General features: G+C 39.3%; 1 protein-coding gene across 3 annotated transcripts in view; it reads left to right on the top strand.

The window, feature by feature from the left end:
• Positions 1-6,936: 6,936 nt before the first annotated feature.
• Pgap1 (post-GPI attachment to proteins inositol deacylase 1) overlaps positions 6,937-21,215 on the top strand; it is a 78,211-nt gene continuing 63,932 nt past the window's right edge. For 2 of the 3 annotated variants that reach the window (XR_007210748.1, XM_048345046.1), the window contains exons 1-3: positions 6,937-7,183; positions 13,344-13,497; positions 15,130-15,305. Coding sequence is in view for 1 of the 3 variants with exons in the window: in XM_048345046.1 (XP_048201003.1) it covers positions 7,037-7,183; positions 13,344-13,497; positions 15,130-15,305 (477 nt within the window). In the remaining 2 variants the exon portion in view is untranslated. Of the gene's footprint in view, positions 7,184-13,343; positions 13,498-15,129; positions 15,306-18,312; positions 18,409-21,215 lie in introns of those variants that run through there. The other variant, XM_048345048.1, reaches the window with a different exon arrangement.

Genomic DNA, 21,215 nt, shown 5'->3' on the forward strand with positions numbered 1-21,215 from the left:
GTAATTCCCAAACCTTCACACCCTCTTCAAGTATTGATTGCCACCCTTGTTCTTTCCTGTGGAGTTTATTACTAACTCAGAGTGTAAGATCATCCTGTAACAGCTTCCTCACTTTACTCTCCAGTTCAGTATTATCTTCCTTCTTGGGTTTCTTAAAAGAAATGTATATTCTCCTTATCCTCTTCATTGAAGGTTGCCCATCACTAGCTCCTGTGAATTTACTCCAATGTACTGTATGTATCATTACCTTCTCACAGATGAGTTTGGGAAAAGATGGAAAAGAAAAGAGGTGTGGATAGCCTTTATGTATATATAGCCTACATTTTCTTATATATACGCATATCTGACTATCCGTGTATGTGTATGCATGGATGCAGCTTAATCAACCTTCTCTTCTTTCCTCACTACTCAACTGAAATAGTTGTCTTTTGGTTTTGTTTGCAACAGAGTAGAGATGTCAAATGAGGCTGGCCTTGAGATCCTCATGTCTCCATCTCCCAGGTGCTATGGTTAAAAACATGTGCTACCACAGGAGTTAAAATAACATTACTGAAATGACTTCTTTAAAATTTAGACGAGGGCTGGGAATATGGCCTAGTGGCAAGAGTGCTTGCCTCCTACACACAAAGCTCTTGGTTCGATTCCCCAGCACCACATATATGGAAAATGGCCAGAGGGGCGCTGTGGCTCAGGTGGCAGAGTGCTAGCCTTGAGCGGGAAGAAGCCAGGGAAGGTGCTCAGGACTGGCCAAAAAAAAAAAAAAAAAATGTAGACAAGGAGTACCGGTTAATACTATCAAAGAATTAGATTCATGAAACTCAATTCTCTACTTCTTTATGTATCACTATTCAAACATAGAAATTCTAATTTTTTTCTTTTATTATATTTCTTAGCTCTGTAAAAAGAGGAATATCTTTAAGTGCCACCACAGAAATGAACATGTGTTAAATTTCTGTAGTCTGTGAGGATTAAACACAAACACACTAAAATAATTAGCTTCCCTAGTGCTCATGGCTTACACCTGTAATCCTAGCTAGGCAGGAGGCTGAATCTGAGAATAAAGGTTTACAGTCAGCCCAGGCAGGAAGTCCACAAGACTACTTGTCTCCAATTAGCTAACAAAAACCTGGAGGTGAAGGTGTGACTCAGGTGGTAAAGTGCAGGCCTAAGGGATAGATAGCACCCCTACTAGCAGCAAACACATACAGTCCCAGACTACATACATTGTATGTCCAGGGTATAAGACGTTGGCCTACACTTAAATTCTCACTTGATATTAAATGAATTCTAAGCTTTAAGACTTCCATAAGGATTTCTACAAAGCGTGTGTTTAGATTCTGAGCTCCTTTCATGGGAAGGCTTTACATTTTTTGATTGCCTCCCAAAAATATCCAACTAAAATTCTGTCTAAACAGAAAATACCTTTTCACCAAAATAGCCTTTTCTCTCACTTTCCTGTTCTTCTTTCTTTCCTTAGCACTGCAATTCTTCTAGTCAGCAGGGCTGAGATTGTGAAATCACTCTGAATATTGCTTTTCATGTTGTAACGATGATATATTTGGTCAATAGCCATCCAAATGTCTTCTGCTTTGTCCCATATTTTTCTGTTTGTAGAGTTATCTCTGCAGAGCTATTACTGTTCTACTCTTACTGAAAATAAAATATTAACATATTTTAAGGTTGTTATACATTATACCAATATGAGGTTTGATAAAAGTGTGAAACAGAACATATGAAAACATACAACTTTTTTTTGAAAATAAATCAGTTTTTAAACTTTTAAATATGGATTAATTTTTTTCTTCCTACCAACCATTTGAGTTAGTAGTCTGCATTTCTTAGCCTGCTACCTGAAAGAGATGTATGTGTATCATCTTTTGTTATTTCTTTGAATTTTTATTGCCATTATTCTCTTAAGGGGGAGGGGGAGGGGGGAATGAGGGAGGAGGTAACAAACAGTACAAGAAATGTACCCAAGGCCTAACATATGAAACTGTAACCTCTCCATATATCACTTTGACAATAAATAAGAAAAAAAATTAACCAGCATGAAGTACACACACACAAATCTACATCTTACTGATGGCCTTGATTCAAGACCCTATTATGTTCAGTACAAGGCAATCAACTCTGAATATTTCCTATTTTGGAAATGTTCAATCATCCATTGCTTAACAATCAATCTCCAGCTAGGCATCCATGGCTCACTGCTGTAATCTTAGCTACTCAGAAGGCTGGGATTTGAGGGCAACAGTTCAAAACCAACCATGGGCAGCAAAGTCTGTGAGAATCTTATCCTCAACCACCAGAAAACTGGAAGTGGCTCTGTAGTTCAAAGTGGTAGAGCACTAGCATTGAGCAAAAGAACTCAGGGACACGGTGCAAGCCCTAGTTTGGGTCGGAAGGATTGACTTGCACTTTATTCCTCCAGGTTAAGCAAAATACCAGGTGGGCGCTCATGTGCTTGTCTGCAGGAAGGTCACTCCAACATTGGTTTAGTTGAAAGCCCCCTCACGCCAGGCAGAGCATTCAACTGTGGGCCTGGCCAAGGCTACTATTGCCCTTGGCCCCTAAGAGACCACAGCCTCTTTTTTTTGTTTTGTTTTCTGCTTCCTTGTTATGACCCATATAAGCCCAACCCCAAATCCAAACCCTTGCAGAACCTCCATACCTGCAGAAAGGTCTGTGCCCCTCACTGGCAATAAACATTCCTAGCCTGTTGAGTCATAGCCTGCATCCAGCCTATTCCTTTTCTGCTCTCCATTTTCCTAACATGGCCCATGACCAACTCCAAAGGAAAATATAAATCTCCATTGCCTACCTTTGTCTACTATAGTTCTCTCTCCAGTTTATTTTTCCAGTTCCATGTTTACTATAGCCCTGTTAATAGTATTTCAGATGTGAGCCCTGGTTGAAAAGGATCCTGTAGACCTATGAGAGACCCTACCGCCACGTTCCTAGTGCAGCTTGCTGAACTATATTGATAAAGAGAAGAATGTGATAATTCACAACTAGCTAAAAAACAAAAATCAGTCAGATTTGGAGTTGGGAGTGACTGTCAGGAAGCTATGTACTTTCTGCATCCCTTATATATCCTGACTTGTCAGTTTATTTTAGGACCCTGAGATCTCTTGTATGTAAAAAAAAATTATTATGTATAAACTAGAAGATGAAAAAAATGTGTGAATAACATTATATAAAGTTATTCTGGTCTTATGTTTTCCTCTAGAAAAAGAATAACACCTTTTAAATTTAAGTTACTTTGTGTTTCTTTCAAGAGAACTTTGCCTGTCATCAGGAGGAACCACTGAAGAGTTTTATGTCGGAAAATAGAAATGGCTGAGAATTTTTAAAAAGTATAGGTTAAAAGCATTTAAGGGATGAAAGGGAAAGAGTGTCACATAGGATAGAGTCGGAGAATCCAGATGAACTGGGGACTCCCACTGAGAAATGATGCTAGGAAAGACAATGGAAGGCAGAATTTTCAAGAAGAAACAGGAAGATCTGGAGACTGGGAAGTGTGAACTGGACTTATTTATTAGGTCAATGGATACCTTTGCAAGAAGAGTTTCATTGGAGTGGGGCGGGAAGAGCAAAATTCACAGTCTGCTGAAGCTGGAGTGGGAGGTAAGGAATTGGAGCTAACTATCCACAACATCTTTTAAGTTTGACTGGGATTATAAGGGTGATAGATACAGGGATGCTTTCTTTTAAAAAAAAAATAGTAAGACCTGGGACTGTTTATATGCTTTGTGGAAAGAGTGTACAGTGAAAAAGATTGCTAGAAATCTTAACTTCATAGAACTAATTTCCCAAAGAAAGAGGGGAGGGGGAATAGAATTAGAACATGATTACAGGGGTTTGATTCATGATTTCCTCAGAGGACAGCAAAATACCATAAGATTGTCTATCAAACACATTAGAGATGTTAACTAAATTAGGGCTGGAGATGATGAAGTTGAGAATGAGAAACTGAAGCTCCCCAAGATCCAGGTTGCTCGTCCAGTCCTCTGGTGGGCTTGCCCCTACCTAAAAATAAAAACAGTCTCTATAAATATGAAGATAAGGTTATGTACTAATAGCCTAAAAGAAAAGAGGAAATAAATTCAGGGAGCTTAAGTAGTGGCAATCCACTTCCCCAATTCATAAGCCACAAGAGGAAGCTCTGTCATCTTCAAATTCAGAGTTTTCTCCAAGTAGCAATTGTCACAATAGATCCTGGCTACTCTAAGTAGAATCCATTGACCAGCATCATTGGGACCATTGATACACATAGAATCAAAGACTCTCTTCTCTGTAGTTCTTGGACCCCAGAGCGAATGAATCAGAACCTTTTCAACAGAATTTCCAAAGGCTTCATATATTCTTGAAGTTTAAGAAGCACTGTGATAACAGCCAGATATGGTGGTGCCCATGTATAATCAGCATCAGGAAGGCTGAGGTAGGAAGATCTCAGTTCAAGGTCAGCATTGGTTCCATAACAACTTTGAGGCCAGTCTGGGATATATGGCAAAATCCCTGCTTCATAAACAAAGAAGGCTTGAGATGAGATAGGTTGATGAAGGACTGTGGAATCAATCCTTGGTTATCCATCATTGTGTTGCCTATGATATGCTAGGAGAAATTAAATGTTCAGTTTGTGATGTTCCTAATCATACAGACTCAGTGGATTCCCCCTCCTCCCCTTAATCTATAACTTGTCTCTTCCCCATGTGATTCATGAACCTCTGTACTAACTGGTAATTCCGCCCACACCCCAGGAACTCTCTTTTTTTGGGGGCTCAACAATGTCAGAACTCTGTTATCAATTCTTCTTTACCACACTTATGTCTAAACATTGTGCTCATATCAAAACAGGTTCTTCATGATAATCCAGTTGTGTTGGTATAATTCTACAACATTCTATCACCATCAACAGACTATAAAGACATATAACATTCCCAAGTGAACTCACTACATCAACAAAATACACAGTGCCTCTCAAATACATTTAATTAATTAATTTATTGCCAATGTGATGTACAGAGGGGTTAGTTTCATATGTAAGGCAGTGGGTACTTTTCTTACCAAACTTGTTACCTCCTCTCTCATTTTCCTCCCTCTACCCTTCCCCCAACTCCCCTCCCCCCCATGAGCTGTACAGTTGGATTATGGAAATATTTTTGTAAGTACTGCTGTTGCATTGGCTCTCCTTTTACCCTTTGTCTCTCCATTTTGATGTTTTCCTTCCCTTCCTTAGATCCAATAAACCTATATACAATACCCAGGGTACGGAAATCAGTAACAGTGACATCAGGGGTAAAACCCTAGGGAAATAAGACAAAAGAAAGTGGCATAATTTCAGATGATAATTAAAAATAACAACAATGGTAAACTACTTGTTTCCATAACTTGGAGTTCATTTCACTTAGCATCATCTTATGTGTTCACCCAGTTAATGTTACCAACAGCTCTCTCATTTGCTATCCTGGTTTTTCAAATTTATCCCCGGGCCTTCCAAAATTTTCCCTGGGCCTTTCAAATTTATCTCCATATAACAAGAAGCTGCCTTTTAATTTCCCTCTTTCTTTCCCCATGGATATCCCACATCCAGTAGCTGGCTGTATTGGATTAGATTTGCCAGTGTTTCCGCACAGACAGAAGGAACACTTTCCCTCTCCTTCCTGGTTTCTTACTGTGAAAATCAGCATGTTGTACAAGATAAACAATAAAGCTTCCTTTCAGTTTTAAAATTACTTGGTTTTACGAATCACAGCCAAACTTCCTCTGCACACAAAGTATGTTTGGAAATCAGTCCAAATGAAATCAAATCAGTGTTAAGAACCATTCTAAGAATTTTGCAGTTAATCTCCTCTTTCTCACTCGCGCGCGCGCGCGGGCACACACACACACACACACACACACACACACACACACGGGTGTTTGGGTCAGCTTTACCGAGTGGTTCCCATGTCCTGTGTTTCTCCTGGTAACACCCCAGTGTTTTGAAAGCTGCTACACAGTGCTTATGAGCAGTTTTGAGCTGCTATTTTTTTTTTCAACCCTCTCTTTCGTGTGAAAGCAAACCGAAATTCTTGGAAATGAATTAAGTCGCTTGAGACATCCGACTTAATGAGTAGAAAAAGCGGGAGCAAAACTGCCATCCTCGCGTTGTTGTGGGGCCGGTTCCCCTCACGGGGTGGAGAATCTGGGGAGCCCCTGGAAGTCAGCGCCAACCTGATCTTGGCAGATACCTGTTTGCTTTTTAAGAGGAGAAACCACTGGTGGTTCAGGCTTTCAGACACTCGTGTGGCTGCCCCTGCCTTATTTTTTAAGCGATCTGGCGCTTTGAAGCGCGGTTACCTGCGTACAGGGGCCGAAGTCGGCGGTCCAAGATGGGGCTGTGGCGGGGAGTGGGGTGGGGTGGGGGAGCAGCTGATGCCTCCTCGGTTCTCCGGTCCCGAGAGCGACTGTGCCCCGGAGCACTGGGGCTGGTGGAGAGAGGGTGTTCCAAAATTGAACTGTGACGGGGAAAGGGGTGTGTGCGGCGCCATCGCACGGTCCCGGCCTCGGCGGTGCCAGGTTCGTTCAGATGGCAGCCACCCCTGCCTTCCCCCCCCTCCCCGCCCCCGCGGGCCACGGGGCTCCCGTGCTCCCCTCCCCCAGCTGGCCTCCTGCCTTCCCCTCCTTTTCCCTTCCCTCACCCGCTCTCATTCCCCCTCGACCCTCCAGGCCGACCCTCCGCGCTTTTCTCTTTCTTCAGATTCGCGCTCCCGCGTCTGACCCCGCCCCCCCTCACCCCCCTCACCCCCCTCACCCTCCCTCCTCCTCAGCCTCCCTCCTCCTCGGGAGTCGCGGCGGGCGGGCTGTGCGCCGGCGCACTGGGCGGCAGTTGCCAGGCTGGTGGTTCCTGCGCAGGCGCGCGCTGCTCGACAGGGCTTGGCTGGGGAGCGGGCGGGAGTGCAGCTTCGGCTCGCGGTGTGTCTGGGCTCCGGGGCCCCGCGCTTGTGGTAGCGGCGGCGGCGGTGTCGGCGGCGGCAGCACCGTCACCACCACCATGTTTCTTCATTCAGTCAACCTCGGAAACCTGGCCTTTTATGTCTTTATGGTCTTCCTGGCCACCCTGGGGCTGTGGGATGTCTTCTTCGGCTTCGAGGAGAACAAGTGCAGTATGAGCTACATGTTTGAGTACCCGGAATACCAGGTACGGGTCCTCCTTCGCCTGGGAGCCCCGAGACCCGGGTCGCTCCGTCGGGTTTCCCCCCACACACACACGCACGCCGGCTCGCCCCTCCTGGGCTCCCCGCGCCCCTCGGCCCGCCTCTCCTGCTTGCCTTCTCCTGTCCGAAGACCGCAGAGCCCCAGTTGATACCCCTTTCGCCCGAGCTCGGCGTCCCGGCTTCCCCGAGTGACAGCCTTCCACGGGCCGCCCCGGTCCTCGCCGCGCCCGGGCGCCCTAACCCGGACACTGACTGGCCGGGGTTTGGGCGGGGGGAGCACCCGGTCCCGGGAGAGGCCGCCCCAGCCCTCCTCCCGCATCGCAGACTCGGACCACCTCGCCTCCCGGTCCTAACAGGCGCCCGGACCCCGCGCCTCCTCCCCACGTCTAGATTCTTCCCTTGGCGCCCGGTGATTTGCCCGTCCCATCTCGTCTTTCTGGATGGGAACCGAGCATCCGTTCCCGAGGCGGTTTGACGGGCTCCCGGGCTTCACCGGTGGGTGTAGGGGTGAAAGGTTGACCCCCATGGAGAATGGAGCTGAAAGCCGGGGAGGTTCCTCTCCGTGGAGGTTTCATGGACCCACCTGTTCAGCAGGTGCTGGGTCGGCGCGCGTGGGTGCTTACCTGAGCTCAGACCTGTTGGCGGAGCACCCGGGCCTCCTGAATTTGCATATCAAACCCATTTCGCGGGGATGACTTTGTGGACTCCCCGTGTTTGCCGTCTGAAGAGACCCGTGTCTCCTTCTCCTCCCGTCCATTTAGAACGCTTTCAATTAATTGCTTCATTAGTTCAGCGTAGTAGAATCTAGAATTTCATTCATGTCTAGCTGTAAAAAGAAATGGTGGCAAGGGACGCGACTGTCCAAAGAGATTTCTCCGGAGCGATTCTTTTATTTCTAAATGGACTCCTCAATTATGGATTTGCCTATCATAACAGCTGTAACATGCATATGCAGATAATACATACTGACCAAGTGTACCTCTTGAATACTGTTTAAACGGCAGCACATTTTCCCTTAGAGTGAAAGACGAAAAATCAGAATTGCCTCCTGGAATCTATTTGTGCCATTACTTACACTTAGAAACAGTTTAAGGTTTAAATTGCTCAAGAGTAAGTATCCTTATCTGTGGATACATTCCTGGAAAATGTGGATTTGAAATCCTTTCCATGTTTTCTGTTTTTTTTTTTTTTTTTTTTTTTTTTGCATCAGTGGTTATAAGGAAGTGGGAACATTAGATTTCACATGCTGTTGATGGGGAAAATTGTAACATGACAGTTTTTGTTCATTTTTAAGCAAATAAACTTCCATATGCTGGGTTTATATTTATCTGAGTTATTGTAGTAGTTAAATACATGGGCTTTTAAAAACTGGAAACACAGCTTATTATAATCCCCTTTCATTACTAGGAAACTCCCAGTAGATAGAAGTAACACATTTTAGTTTTGTGCATTGGATGATTTGGTCAAAATAAAATCTCTTTGGAGCAATTCAGTACTAGCTCTCATTTATTTTTAGGTTGCCCACAATTATTGAAGCTATTTTAATATTCAGTAGTAGAAATTGCTTTCCTTAGTGTTGGGAACAAAGCATATGGAAGTCACAGATGCATTTCCTCCTGCCTCATGAAATTGACTGGAAGAGAGTTAATGTAGCTCATACAAAAAAGCAGCATTTTGTGTGGTGTGTATTTGGTTATTTTTGTTCACATTGCCTTTTGAGGGTTTTACACTTCTGTTAATTTGTTGGTACAGTGACAAAAGTTTTTCCATACTCATTTTTAGCAGGTTTTATTTTTATGATGTAGTGTTAATTCACTACAGTATTTATATTTGACTCTTAAGTTCTTTCATTTTGCACACCAGTTATTTTTAACGAGGATTTAAATTTGTAATTGTTATTTTACTAATACAAAAAAACTCATATAGAAATGGGTGCTTTGTAAATGGGAGATTTTATTTTATTTTATTTATTTATTTTTTTGGCCAGTCCTGGGGCTTGGACTCAGGGCCTGAGCACTGTCCCTGGCTTCCTTTTGCTCAAGGCTAGCACTCTGCCACTTGAGCCACAGCGCCACTTCTGACCGTTTTCTGTATATGTGGTGCTGGGGAATTGAACCCAGGGCCTCATGTATACGAGGCAAGCACTCTTGCCACTAGGCCATATCCCCAGCCCCTAAATGGGAGATTTTAAATAAGTGAGATCACGCTGTTAAAAATCAAATGATTTTCACATGAATAATATTTTATATATTGCTTATCTTTGATTATATTTTATGAACTATGGGATGATGATATCCAGTGCATGTTGTGTTCTAGTTATTAAATTTTCTTCTCTTTGCTGATGCTTTCTTTTCTATTGTTTGCATCTTTAGCCAGCCTGCAGGAGAAATGGAGAGGTAGTTGAAACACACGCCATTTCTTCTTCTTTTGCTTTAAATAAAAAAGTACAGGAAATTAAAACTCTTTGGAAGTGGGCATTTTGAATTTAAAACTGTTTAGGGCTGAAGGCATGGCCCGTGTGGTATAGCCCCTGCCTAGCAAGTATAAAAAGCCTTGAGTTCATACCTTAGTACCATCCAAAAAGAAAAGAGAAATACCCTTAAAATTGAATTCTTTCTATTCATCCTCTACCTGTGATTTTATTGGTCACTTCACTACTCAAAGTTAACTGGTCATTTCACAAGTCTTAAGTCTACTGAGCAAAATACTAACTTTTAAAGTTTCTTATCATACTCAGTCAGCAAGGCAAAGCTTATTTGGCAGTCAGTGACTTTAAGTAAATTCTGGAATCTGAGAAGGAACATCTATATTACTTTTGCTCATCTAGTGACTTAGCATTTTTTTTTTTTTTTTTTTTGCCAGTCCTGGGGCTTGGACTCAGGGCCTGAGCACTGTCCCTGGCTTCCTTTTGCTCAAGGCTAGCACTCTGCCACTTGAGCCACAGCGCCACTTCTGGCCATTTTCTGTATATGTGGTGCTGGGGAATCGAACCCAGGGCCTCATGTATACGAGACAAGCACTCTTGCCACTAGGCCATATCCCCAGCCCCTGACTTAGCGTTTTTCATATGTGGGACCTAATGGTTGCTATCTGGAAGGAAATACTGGTGTTGAAAGTCTGAGTTATGCTTTGCTACTAAATGTAATGTTTATTTAGCACAAGTCATTTATTGAATGACTGCTCTGTGCCAGGAACATCTAGAGTTCAAACTTGGAATTAGTGACAAATCAGTCCTTGTGAATAGAAGGTATAGTAACACTATAATGCGGTGAATGTTATGATTTCACTGTAAGACAGTATGTACAAGCTCTTCATGGGAGAGAGAACATTCATTACTCTTGTGGATTCAAAGCCTTTACAGAAGATTGGTTAAACTTGGCCATGCAGCATGTGCAGTTCATAAGCTGCAGAGATGAAATTGCAGGAATTATCGCATATATGAGGGCAGGAAGGTGCCAAGGCACATTGGGTGAGTGGTATCTATAGTGTATTTCTATTTACGTTAAAAGAGAAAATAATCTAAAAACATATTTGCTCAAGTACATGTATTTTGATACTGACAAGTACATATATTTTGATAATTGATAATGACAATATTGGTTACCTTCTGCAAGAGGGGAACTAGATAACTAAAAGCCCCAGTGTAGGAGAGATTGTTAGTCTGTTCTTCTGAATCTCAAATTTTAGAATATATCAAAAATACATACCTTACTCTACTAGCTTACTTTAGTTTTACAACCTTTCTACCTGTATTTTCAGCCAGTATTCCAACTGATTGTATTCCAATCAGTCTTCATCCCCTCTTCACCACCTATATTTTTCTCCCAGCTTCTCAAAAGACACTTTAAAATATAGTGTTTGTAAATGATAAAGTAAATAAAAATAATTACTGGGGCTGGGAATATGGCCTAGTGGCAAGAGTGCTTGCCTCCTATACATGAAGCCCTGGGTTTGATTCCCCAGCACCACATATACAGAAAATGGCCAGAAGTGGCGCTGTGGCTCAAGGGGCAGAGTGCTAGCCTTGAGCAAAAAGAAGCCAGGGACAGTGCTCAGGCCCTAAGTCCAAGCCCCAGGACTGGCAAAAATAAATAAATAAATAATTACTGATATTAAAGGGTCTCTCTCAAGGCTTTACTACTTATATATACAGTGAGGAAATATGTAAGTTACCTAAGTATTTCTTGACACTGATGGTGGGTTGTTACAGAGATTGCTCAAGGCTAACACTCTACCACTTGAGCCACAGCACCACTTCTGGCTTTTTCTGTTTATGTGGTATTGAGGAATCGAACCCAGGGCTTCATGTATGCTAAGCAGGCAAGCATTCTATCACTCAACCACATTCCCAGCCTCTAAGTTAATTTTAAACCAAGCTCAAAGTTTGTTTAGCTAGTGTAATAAAAAGAATAATGATCTTGTATGTATGTGCTGTTATTTCAAATTTGTGTACTTAACTGGGAGAAGAAACTATTTCATTGTTCTTATATTTTCTTTTTACTTTATTTGTACCCAAGGGGTAAAAAAAAAGTACTGTTTTCATTTTCAGTAGTATAGTGCACATAATCAAGATTGGAACTAACAAAATAGTAGTTAGTATTTCTGTATTTTGAGTCATTGAGAAGATAGGCAAGGATGTCCTGTCTTGATAGAAATTTCTTTAGTATAATTGGCAAAAGTTATTTATAGTAATATTTTCAAAAGAATACTCAAGAATATGCACATTTGATGTGATCAGATTCCTGTTTTTCGAATAGTGAAGTTTTTCAGCACTCTAACAACATTTACAATTTTTGAAATTCATGCAATAAAAATTTTCATCAAGTATATATATGCACATTAAATATCTAGATCATTAATTTGTTGCTGTCTACTTAATTTTTTTGTCTAATGCAATTCAGCTTATTTTTAATGTTTACTGTCCTTTATAAAATGTAGGAGGGATTGTCAGGCAGTCATGGTAATACTTATCTGTAGTTCCAACACTTGGGAGGCTGAGGCAGGAGGATCATGAAATCAAGACCAGCCCAGGCTACATAGTGATATTCAGCCTTTAAAAAGTAGAGGGGAAAAGAGAAGAATTTATATCTTTTATAGGTGCCTACCCTTTAGAGATGCCATTAAGGCCTGATTTTTGTTATGTTTACAAAAAATATGTAAACTACAAGGCAGTTTTTATGCTATATTGTGAGTTGTAGATTAAGGATTGCTCATCCATGAAAACTGAAACATGCTAATTCATTGGAGTGTTCATTGTAAGAATAGTATATAAGTTTTGAACAGGTCATGGATATAGAGTTCAGATTTTTTGTTGAACATGTCATAGGAAGCACATTAACTTGAGAGCTCAGAAAGCTACATTAGCAAACAAACTTCCTTTCCTTTCAAGATGCAACAGCTGGTATATGTAGTTGGGTCCAAGTAAAAGGAAAGAAATTATGTAACAGTTTAAAATGGCAAAAATTGATTTGATAGTGGAAAGCTTTTATCAATATTTAAATGATGTGTAACTGATGCTGATTCTAGATTAAGTGCATTTCAAATTATATTAATATGTAACTTGCTGACATATATTAGTTATTCTTGTCAGGGGTTCTTTTGAATATTTCATATGTGGTAGAATATGGACGTACACTCATTTAATGCTTTGCTGAAGACTATGTGGTTGTGGTTCAAAAATTACATAATTCAAGAATAATTTCCTTTACTAATAAACTATAGGTAGAACTTTTTGCATTTTAAGTATGGCTTTATCATTAGCAATAATTTCTTATTTTTTAAGATACATTAATTGTATAAGGTAGATTTCATTGTGCCATTTTCACATGTGTGTATATATATATTCACCTGTCACTCCCCCCTCCGGCTCCCCTTTCTTGTAACAATTTCATTGTTTCTATTGCTTGGTTATTATACAGGTGAATTAACTGAACCATATTCATTCTCCTTGTTAGCCTTCTCCCTCTCGCTAAATATTTAGTAAATATTTTAGTTAATATTTACTAAGGTAAATATTATGTTAGTAATGTTTTTGTAGTGTACTCTTTAAAAGATGTGTAATTCAGAATTGCATACAATGAGGCTGAGCTGTTTTAATAAAACCAATGACAAATGTACTTGCTTTGTTTATTGTTTTTGCTATAGAAAATAGAACTTCCAAAGAAACTGGCAAAACGCTATCCAGCATATGAGTTGTATCTTTATGGAGAAGGGTCCTATGCTGAAGAACACAAAATTCTCCCTTTGACAGGAATTCCAGTTCTTTTTCTTCCTGGTAATGCTGGAAGTTACAAACAAGGTAAGTATTAGAAGTAAAAATTTAAAGCTATATGACTCAATTAAACACTATGCATCCTATGCATACCTGCTGAATCCAATGAAGTAAGTGAAGCATGTACTCCATGTTTAGTCCTGAGAGACCCAGATACATGGCATTTCCTCTAAAGAGAAAGTGTGTGTATGATAAATTTCAGTTTCAAAGTTTTAATCAATCTTGTGGATATGACTTACTTTTAAGGAGATCATTCTGGCTTTGCTGTGATGAGATTGTGCTATGAAAGGGCAAGATTAGAAGCAGGAAAGATACATTATTAGTATGAACAAATACAAATCAAAATGAGATACCAACCTTCACCTGTTAGAGAGCTATAATAAGAAAAAAAAAAAAAGACCGTTAACAGCAAGTACTAGGAAAGGTATGGAGATATTGGAATCCCCATACATTGCTGGTGTGAATGTAAAATGGTATAGCTATTTGGAAAACAGTTTGGCAGTTCTTCAATATATAAATATAGTATTGTCATAGAACCTGATAATTCCACTTCTGGGTAGTAATCCAAGAAAAAAGTAAAAGTAAACATCCACACAAACACTTGCAATACATGAGCTTACAGTAGCATTATTTAGTTTATAAGAACTAAAAGGTCAGAATGAATTACTGATGCATACTACAACATTCATGAACTTGAAACATCAAAGAATTGTATAGTACGGTCTTCTACTTTACACAGTTAGATCATTTATATGAAATATCCACAATGGATAAGTTCAAAGAGATAGAAAGTGTATTAGTACATGAAGAGAATTTGAGGAATGGGGGAATTGGAAGTGACTGATGTTGGGCAGAGGGTTTTGTTTTTAGGTAACTAAGAATGACTATTATACTGCAGAGATAGTCATACAATTATTGTAGATGGGGCGAATGTAACTAAAAATCATTGAGTTGCATGTTTTACCTGATGAGCTGTATAATATGAATTGTAGTTATGTATAGCATGTTGCTAAAAATGGGATGGCAAACCAGAGGTGTTTTGCTTGCCAAAATGTATACTGTTGATTTTTATGCCACTTAATCTAATCAATTAGGTAAAGGCAACAAAACAAAAAGAGTTGAAGCAGAGAGGTTAGGAAGCTGTTAGAGAAGCTCAGGCAAGAGAAAATGGAGCTTAGATTAGAAAGAAAGTGATGGAAGTGGCTAGAAACCTCCCCTGGGAATATATTTGGAAGATAGATGGGTTGGATGTCATATATAAGAGAAAGAGACAAACCATGATTAGGTATCAAAACCAAGGATTTTTCCTGTTTCAGCTAATACTGTTTCTCTCCTGGAGGAAAACAAGTAAAGAATGACTTGTTTACTTTTAACTTAATTTATAAAGAGCATGCATACTCCCTATAAGGTATATATCTGCTAAGTTCATTTGTTCTAAATTGGTTCTATTAACAGGTGTCTACCTGGAATAAGTTGCTTTTATTCCTATGTGACTTATTGATTGATTGATCACAATGCTTGCGATTGAACCCAAGGCTGTGACCTTCTAGTCAAGTACTCTACCACAAAATTATTTAGTAAGAGACATTGAAACAACAATGAATGAAAGTTTACAGGTTTTTGTTTTTTTTACTGTCTTCATTCTTTTTTCCTCTGTAGTTCGTTCTATTGGTTCTATTGCACTTAGGAAAGCAGAAGACATTGACTTCAAGTACCACTTTGACTTCTTTAGTGTGAACTTCAATGAAGAACTGGTGGCATTGTATGGTGGAAGTCTTCAGAAACAGACCAAGTTTGTGCATGAATGCATTAAGACAATTCTAAAACTTTACAAGGTAAAGTCAGTGGCACAACCTGTCAGCATCCTCTAGGAACTTAACTATTTAAAATTGTATATTTGTTTATATTGAAAGTTGAAAGTTGAAAGTGTCAGTTTGTTGTCTGGAACTCTGATGGTGTTGACATTTAAATTGCATTGACAAGAAATCTTCCTTGTGAATTTCAGGAAATATTTTAAAAATCTTTACATTAATTAAAAGTGTAATGCATCCACAGATTTCTACTTCTAGCCATGACTAAGTAAGACGCAATCTCAAAAAACGAACAACAACAAAAACAGCAAATAAAAGTAAGAAATGCAAAATCATTCTGTGATACTAATATCCAAACAGTGTCAGGGATAAAATACAACTGCTAGAGTGAGCTAACTTTTCTCTTTGAATAGCACTGTATAGCCTGAGGGAAAGTAGCTGTTGGGGAGTTAGAGAAGCTGCACTGAGAACTCAGAGGCTATGTGGTGCTAAGAAATGGGCATTCTGACTAGATAGAGAGGAAGGACCTATGTAAACACCTTAGGCATTCAGTTGAAACACCATAGCTCTAAAGTAATAGCTACTCTAGAACCCACCTGAGCAATGCTTACATACAGGCCTCAAACATATGAAACAAAGCTATAGATTTAAAGTAGAAAGTACACATAAGATGGAAGTAGGTGGGTTATCTCATCAGAGATATGGAAACAACAAACCAAAAAGAAAATATAGAACTAAGACAATGCATATCAAAAATGAAATATTCACAAGCTAGACTTCAGGGGGAGCAAACATTGTTGGGGAAATAATTGGATTTGAATATATGAGAACAAAACAAAAACAACCTGTACTTGCTTCAGACTGTAGCACACTTGATTTAGTGATTAAAAGGTGAAAATGTCAGAGACTCAGGAACATGTGGAACCCTACAGAGAGTTTAACACGCACAATTGGAACCTCTTAAGAAGAGACAAGAAGTTAGGAAGGAAAAACTAGTCAACATACTAATGCCCCTCCCTCCCCAGTTTCAAGCTATAGACCGACAAAGTCACTGAATGTCAAGCAGCATAAACATAAGGCAATCACTTCCTGGTATAATGAATTCCAGTTGCTAAGGTAATGAAACTAAGGTAAAGAAAAATAATCTAGATAAAATTCTTCATTTATAGAGAGGAATAATGAAAATGATTTCTCACTTGAAATGACGAAGCCAAAACCAATAAAATAACATTATAAAGGTTCTGGGGGTGAGATTTACCTCTTAATCTAATATTGTACATCAAGGAAAATGTCCTTCAAAAGGGGCAAAATAAAGACTTTGTCCGAGAAGTGCATACTGGTAATTTTTGTCACCACAAGAAGGAAATAGGAAGCCACAAAATTACCATTAGAGGAATAGCACAGATAGAATCCACTAGTGTGTTAAAATTAGTGGGGGGAAGTTTGAGAATACATTTACCAACTGCAGAGGTGAAGGCTTTTAAAAACAGTGTAGATACCTGGCAGGTAATGTCCTAACCAAACTCAGCATTACTACTAATACTGATACACATACACATACTCCAAATGAGGGGCACACTGTAAACAAACAAACCTGACCTGGGCTCTTCAAAAGTCAGGGTCCAAAAACAACAAAGACTGAAGAATTCAGAAGAAACTAAGACAGAGTAAGGATAAATTCAAGAAAAACCATATGAATGTAAAGACTAGTAAAATATTAAATTAGGTCTGCCCTGTAGTTAACATTTTTACACCCTTGGAAAAGGTGTTTCTTTGTTTGTTTGTTTGTTTTTTTTTGGTAGATTTTCTTCTTTGTTGGAAATAGAAGTAAAAGAAGCCATTCTTTCCCCCACCTCTCTCCCTCCATTCCTTTTTTTGTTTTGTTTTGTGCTGGTCAAGGGGCTTGAATTCAGGGCCTGCGCTGTGTCCTGGAGCTTTTTGTTCAATGGTAGTGGTCTACCACTTGAGCCACAGTTGCACTTCTGGCTGTTTGGTAGTTAATTGAAGGTTAAGAGTCTCATTCCCTGGCTGGTTTCAAACTAGGATTCTCAATTCCCAGCTTTCTGAGTAGCTAGGATTACAGGTGTGAACCACTGACTCCCAGCTAAGAAACAATTCTTTATAACAAAGATATATATCATGAGATATTTGTTCATTTGTTTGCTCATGGTGCTCTGCTTGAACCCTGATCCTTGTACATGCTAGGCAAATATTCTACCATTATGTGAATTACAAGGTTTATGGCTTAATTAAAAGTATTTGACAAAATAGTAAAAAAAGTGATGTGAATAAGATTAAGCAGAGCTATTCCACTTAAACTTACTTTTGTGAAGTGGTATAATATTAATTCATAGTATGCTAAAAAAGTTATGATATGTTATGATTCCAAAAAAGGAGGTTGCTAAAGAACAAATGGAGGAAACATAATGGAACTTTAGACTTACTCCTTGTGACATACTCAATTGTAAAAATTTGAAAACTTTTCCTCTAAAAACAAAGATCCCTACTCTGGCCAATTATAGTCAACATGCTTTGGAAATCCTACCCAGAACAATTAGACTAGAATTAGAAATAAGTGACATCCGAATCAGAAAAGTTGAAGGAAAACCTGTCCTTGCAGATGACTCAGTATTATATTTAGGAAACAAAACAAAAATAAAAACAGTAACAAGAAAGTCTGATGCTAGTGGCTCATGCTTGTAATCAAAGCAGAAAATAAAAACAATCTTCAAAAATAAACAATCAAAACGACTCTGTTAGAGCTAATAGATGAATTCAATAAATTGCAAGATAAAAAATCCTAGAACATCTAAAATTAGTTGTATTTCTGTAGACGAGCAGTGAACTGTGTGGTTGTACCACTTGAACCATACTCCCAGAACCTTAGGCTAAACTCTTGAAATATGTATTTCTCCAAAGAAGATGTGTAGACGGCTAATAGGTATTTGAAAAACTGTTCATAATAAAGAAAAACATTAAAGCAGTAAAAACCAAAATCATTGAAGTCTGTCACCTCACATTTGTCAGGATGGTTCCCAGTAAACAAACAACAACAAAAAAAAAACCCAAACCATTGGTAAGGATGTAGAGAAATTAGAATCTTGGTACATTATTGGAATGCAAAGTAGTAAGTAGCAACAGAAAAGTGTGGAGATAACTGAAAAAATTAAAAACAGTACTACCATATAATCTAGCAGTCTCACTTCTGGATATTCATTTAAAAGAATTGGAATGGAGATCTTGAAGACATTAGCATTTATCTATGCTTATTTGTAATAGCAACATATAGAGAAGTCTTGTAAATGTCCAAAGAATACATGCTGCACAAATACAGTGAAATATTATTCAGCTATTGAAAAAGAGAAAATCCTGCAATATACAACATGGATGAGTATTATGGATATTCTGCTAAGTAACAAGCTAGTAAAAGGACAGATGTTGCATTCTCTCACTTAACATGAAATATCTAAAGTAGTCAAACCTATACAAAGAAAGTATAGTGGTGGTTATAAGGGAACTGGGATGGGGAAAATTAAGTGCAAATTAATGATTAATAATTATGAAGTATTAATTGTGCAAGGTGAATAATTTCCAGAGTTATATGCTGTACAACATTGTGCCTGCAGTAAACAGTAATGTACTGTATACTTAAAAATCTGTTCAGGGGCTGGGAATATGGCCTAGTGGCAAGAGTGCTTGCCTCCAACACATGAAACTCTCGGTTCGATTCCCCAGCACCACATATATGGAAAACGGCCAGAAGGGGCGCTGTGGTTCAGGTGGCAGAGTGCTAGCCTTGAGCGGGAAGAAGCCAGGGACAGTGCTCAGGCCCTGAGTCCAAGGCCCAGGACTGGCCAAAAAAATAATAATAATAAATAAAAAATAAAGATTATCCTTAAAAAAAAATCTGTTCAAGCTTGATGCCAGTGGCTTATGCCTGTAATCCGAGTTACTCAGGAGTTTGAGGTCCAAGGATGGCCATTCAAAATCAGCCTAGGCTGGAAAGTTCATGAGACTCTTTTTCTCTCCAATTAACCACTAGAAAGCTGGAAGTAGAGCTGTGGCTCAATTGGTAGAGCATTAGCTGCCCTTAGCTCAAGCCCCAGGACTGACACACACACACACACACACACACACACACACACACACACAGCTGTTTAAGAGAGGAGGATATCAGTTCTGAGTATGTGTCTAATAAGAGCTTCCAGATGCAAGAAACAAAAGCTAATAGAACTAAGTGAAAAAAATAGCTAAATCTACAATTAGTAGTAGAGATTTTATTACTCTGTTCTTCCCTCAGTAATTGATGAAATAGAGAAAACTGGTAAGGCTATACTAGATTTGAACAACACTAGTCAGGCTAACCTTACTAGCATTTATAGAATACTGTACCCAAAACGTGCAGAAACATAGTCTGTGTAAGTGCATCAAGTCTCAGTAAATTTCAAATATTAAAACCATACTACATGTATTTTCAGAAAATAGCAGAGTTAGAAATCAATAAGGAGATACTAGAAAAATTGTCAGTCATATGGATTATCCCAAAGGTTAATAAAAATTACACAAATATAACTTAGGTTTTTATCCTACGGCACAAACTATATGAATATCATGTTGATATTCATATAGCATATGCATATAGCATATCTATTGATATATTGAATGTGATGGTTAACTTATGGTCAACTTGACCAGACCACAGGGGGCAATCCTTATATAATAATAAAGTATTTGGTCAGACATTAAAAAAAATTCACAGGTGAAAGTTGAAAATATTTTGAATTGAATTAAAATGGAAACATAATATCAGAATTGATAAGAACAAGTAATAGTTAGAAGAAACATAGCCTTGAATGATTACATTAAGTTTAGACCTGGCAGAGTAGCTTTTCCTATACTTCCAGTTGCTCAAAAGGCAGAAATTAGGCTGAAGTTTGAGGCCAGTTCTGGCAAAAAGTTAGTGAGTGCCATATGAACAAAAACAAGGTGGGCTCCACTGGTTCACACCTGTAATCCTGGTTTCTCAAAAGGCTGAGGCTAGAAGATACCAGTTAAAAGCCAGCCTGTAGAGACTATGTCTCCAACTAACAGGCAAAATGTCAGGCTGGAGATGTAGCTCAAGTTGTAGAGCACCATCTGTGAGCAACAAAGCCAAGTGCAAGGTGCTGATTTCCAGTCTGGGTATTTGCACGTCCTTCACCCCTCAAAAAAAGCAATAAAAGGGCTGGACATGGCACCATGCTCCTGTCATTCCAGCTATACAGAAGGCCTGTCTTGGCAAAGAATGGGAAATCCTACCTGAAAACACTGTAGTAAAAAAAAAAGAGGCTTAGCTGAGTTCAATCCTAATATTGCCAAACAAATCAACATCTATGACAAAACAATATTTGAAATTAATAATTTGAGGTCCTTGCTTTATAAACTAGAGAAAGGAGGACAAATTTCACAAAGAAAGAAGAAAACAAAATGAGAGGGGGATTGGATGAAATAGAAAATTAACTATAGAAAAAATAACTTATACTAAAAGCTGATTCTTTGAAAATACCTATAAAACTGATAAAAAGAAAATTGACATAAACTGTATCAAGAAGGGAAAGGGGTGGGGGGGGGGCTGGGAATATGGCCTAGTGGCAAGAGTGCTTGCCTCCTACACATGAATCTCTCCGTTCGATTCCCCAGCACCACATATATGGAAAACGGCCAGAAGGGGCGCTGTGGCTCAGGTGGCAGAGTGCTAGCCTTGAGGGGGAAGAAGCCAGGGATGGTGCTCAGACCCTGAGTCCAAGGCCCAGGACTGGCCAAAAAATAAAATAAAATAAAATAAAAAAGAAGGGAAAAGGGAACAGTTTACAGCCATGAAAGGATGATAAAGGAATACTATAATTCACTTTATACCAATAAATTTGACCACTCAGATGAAACAGAAATTCCTTG

The sequence above is a fragment of the Perognathus longimembris genome, chromosome 4 (genome assembly GCF_023159225.1).
Source record: "Perognathus longimembris pacificus isolate PPM17 chromosome 4, ASM2315922v1, whole genome shotgun sequence".
NCBI lineage: Eukaryota > Metazoa > Chordata > Mammalia > Rodentia > Heteromyidae > Perognathus > Perognathus longimembris.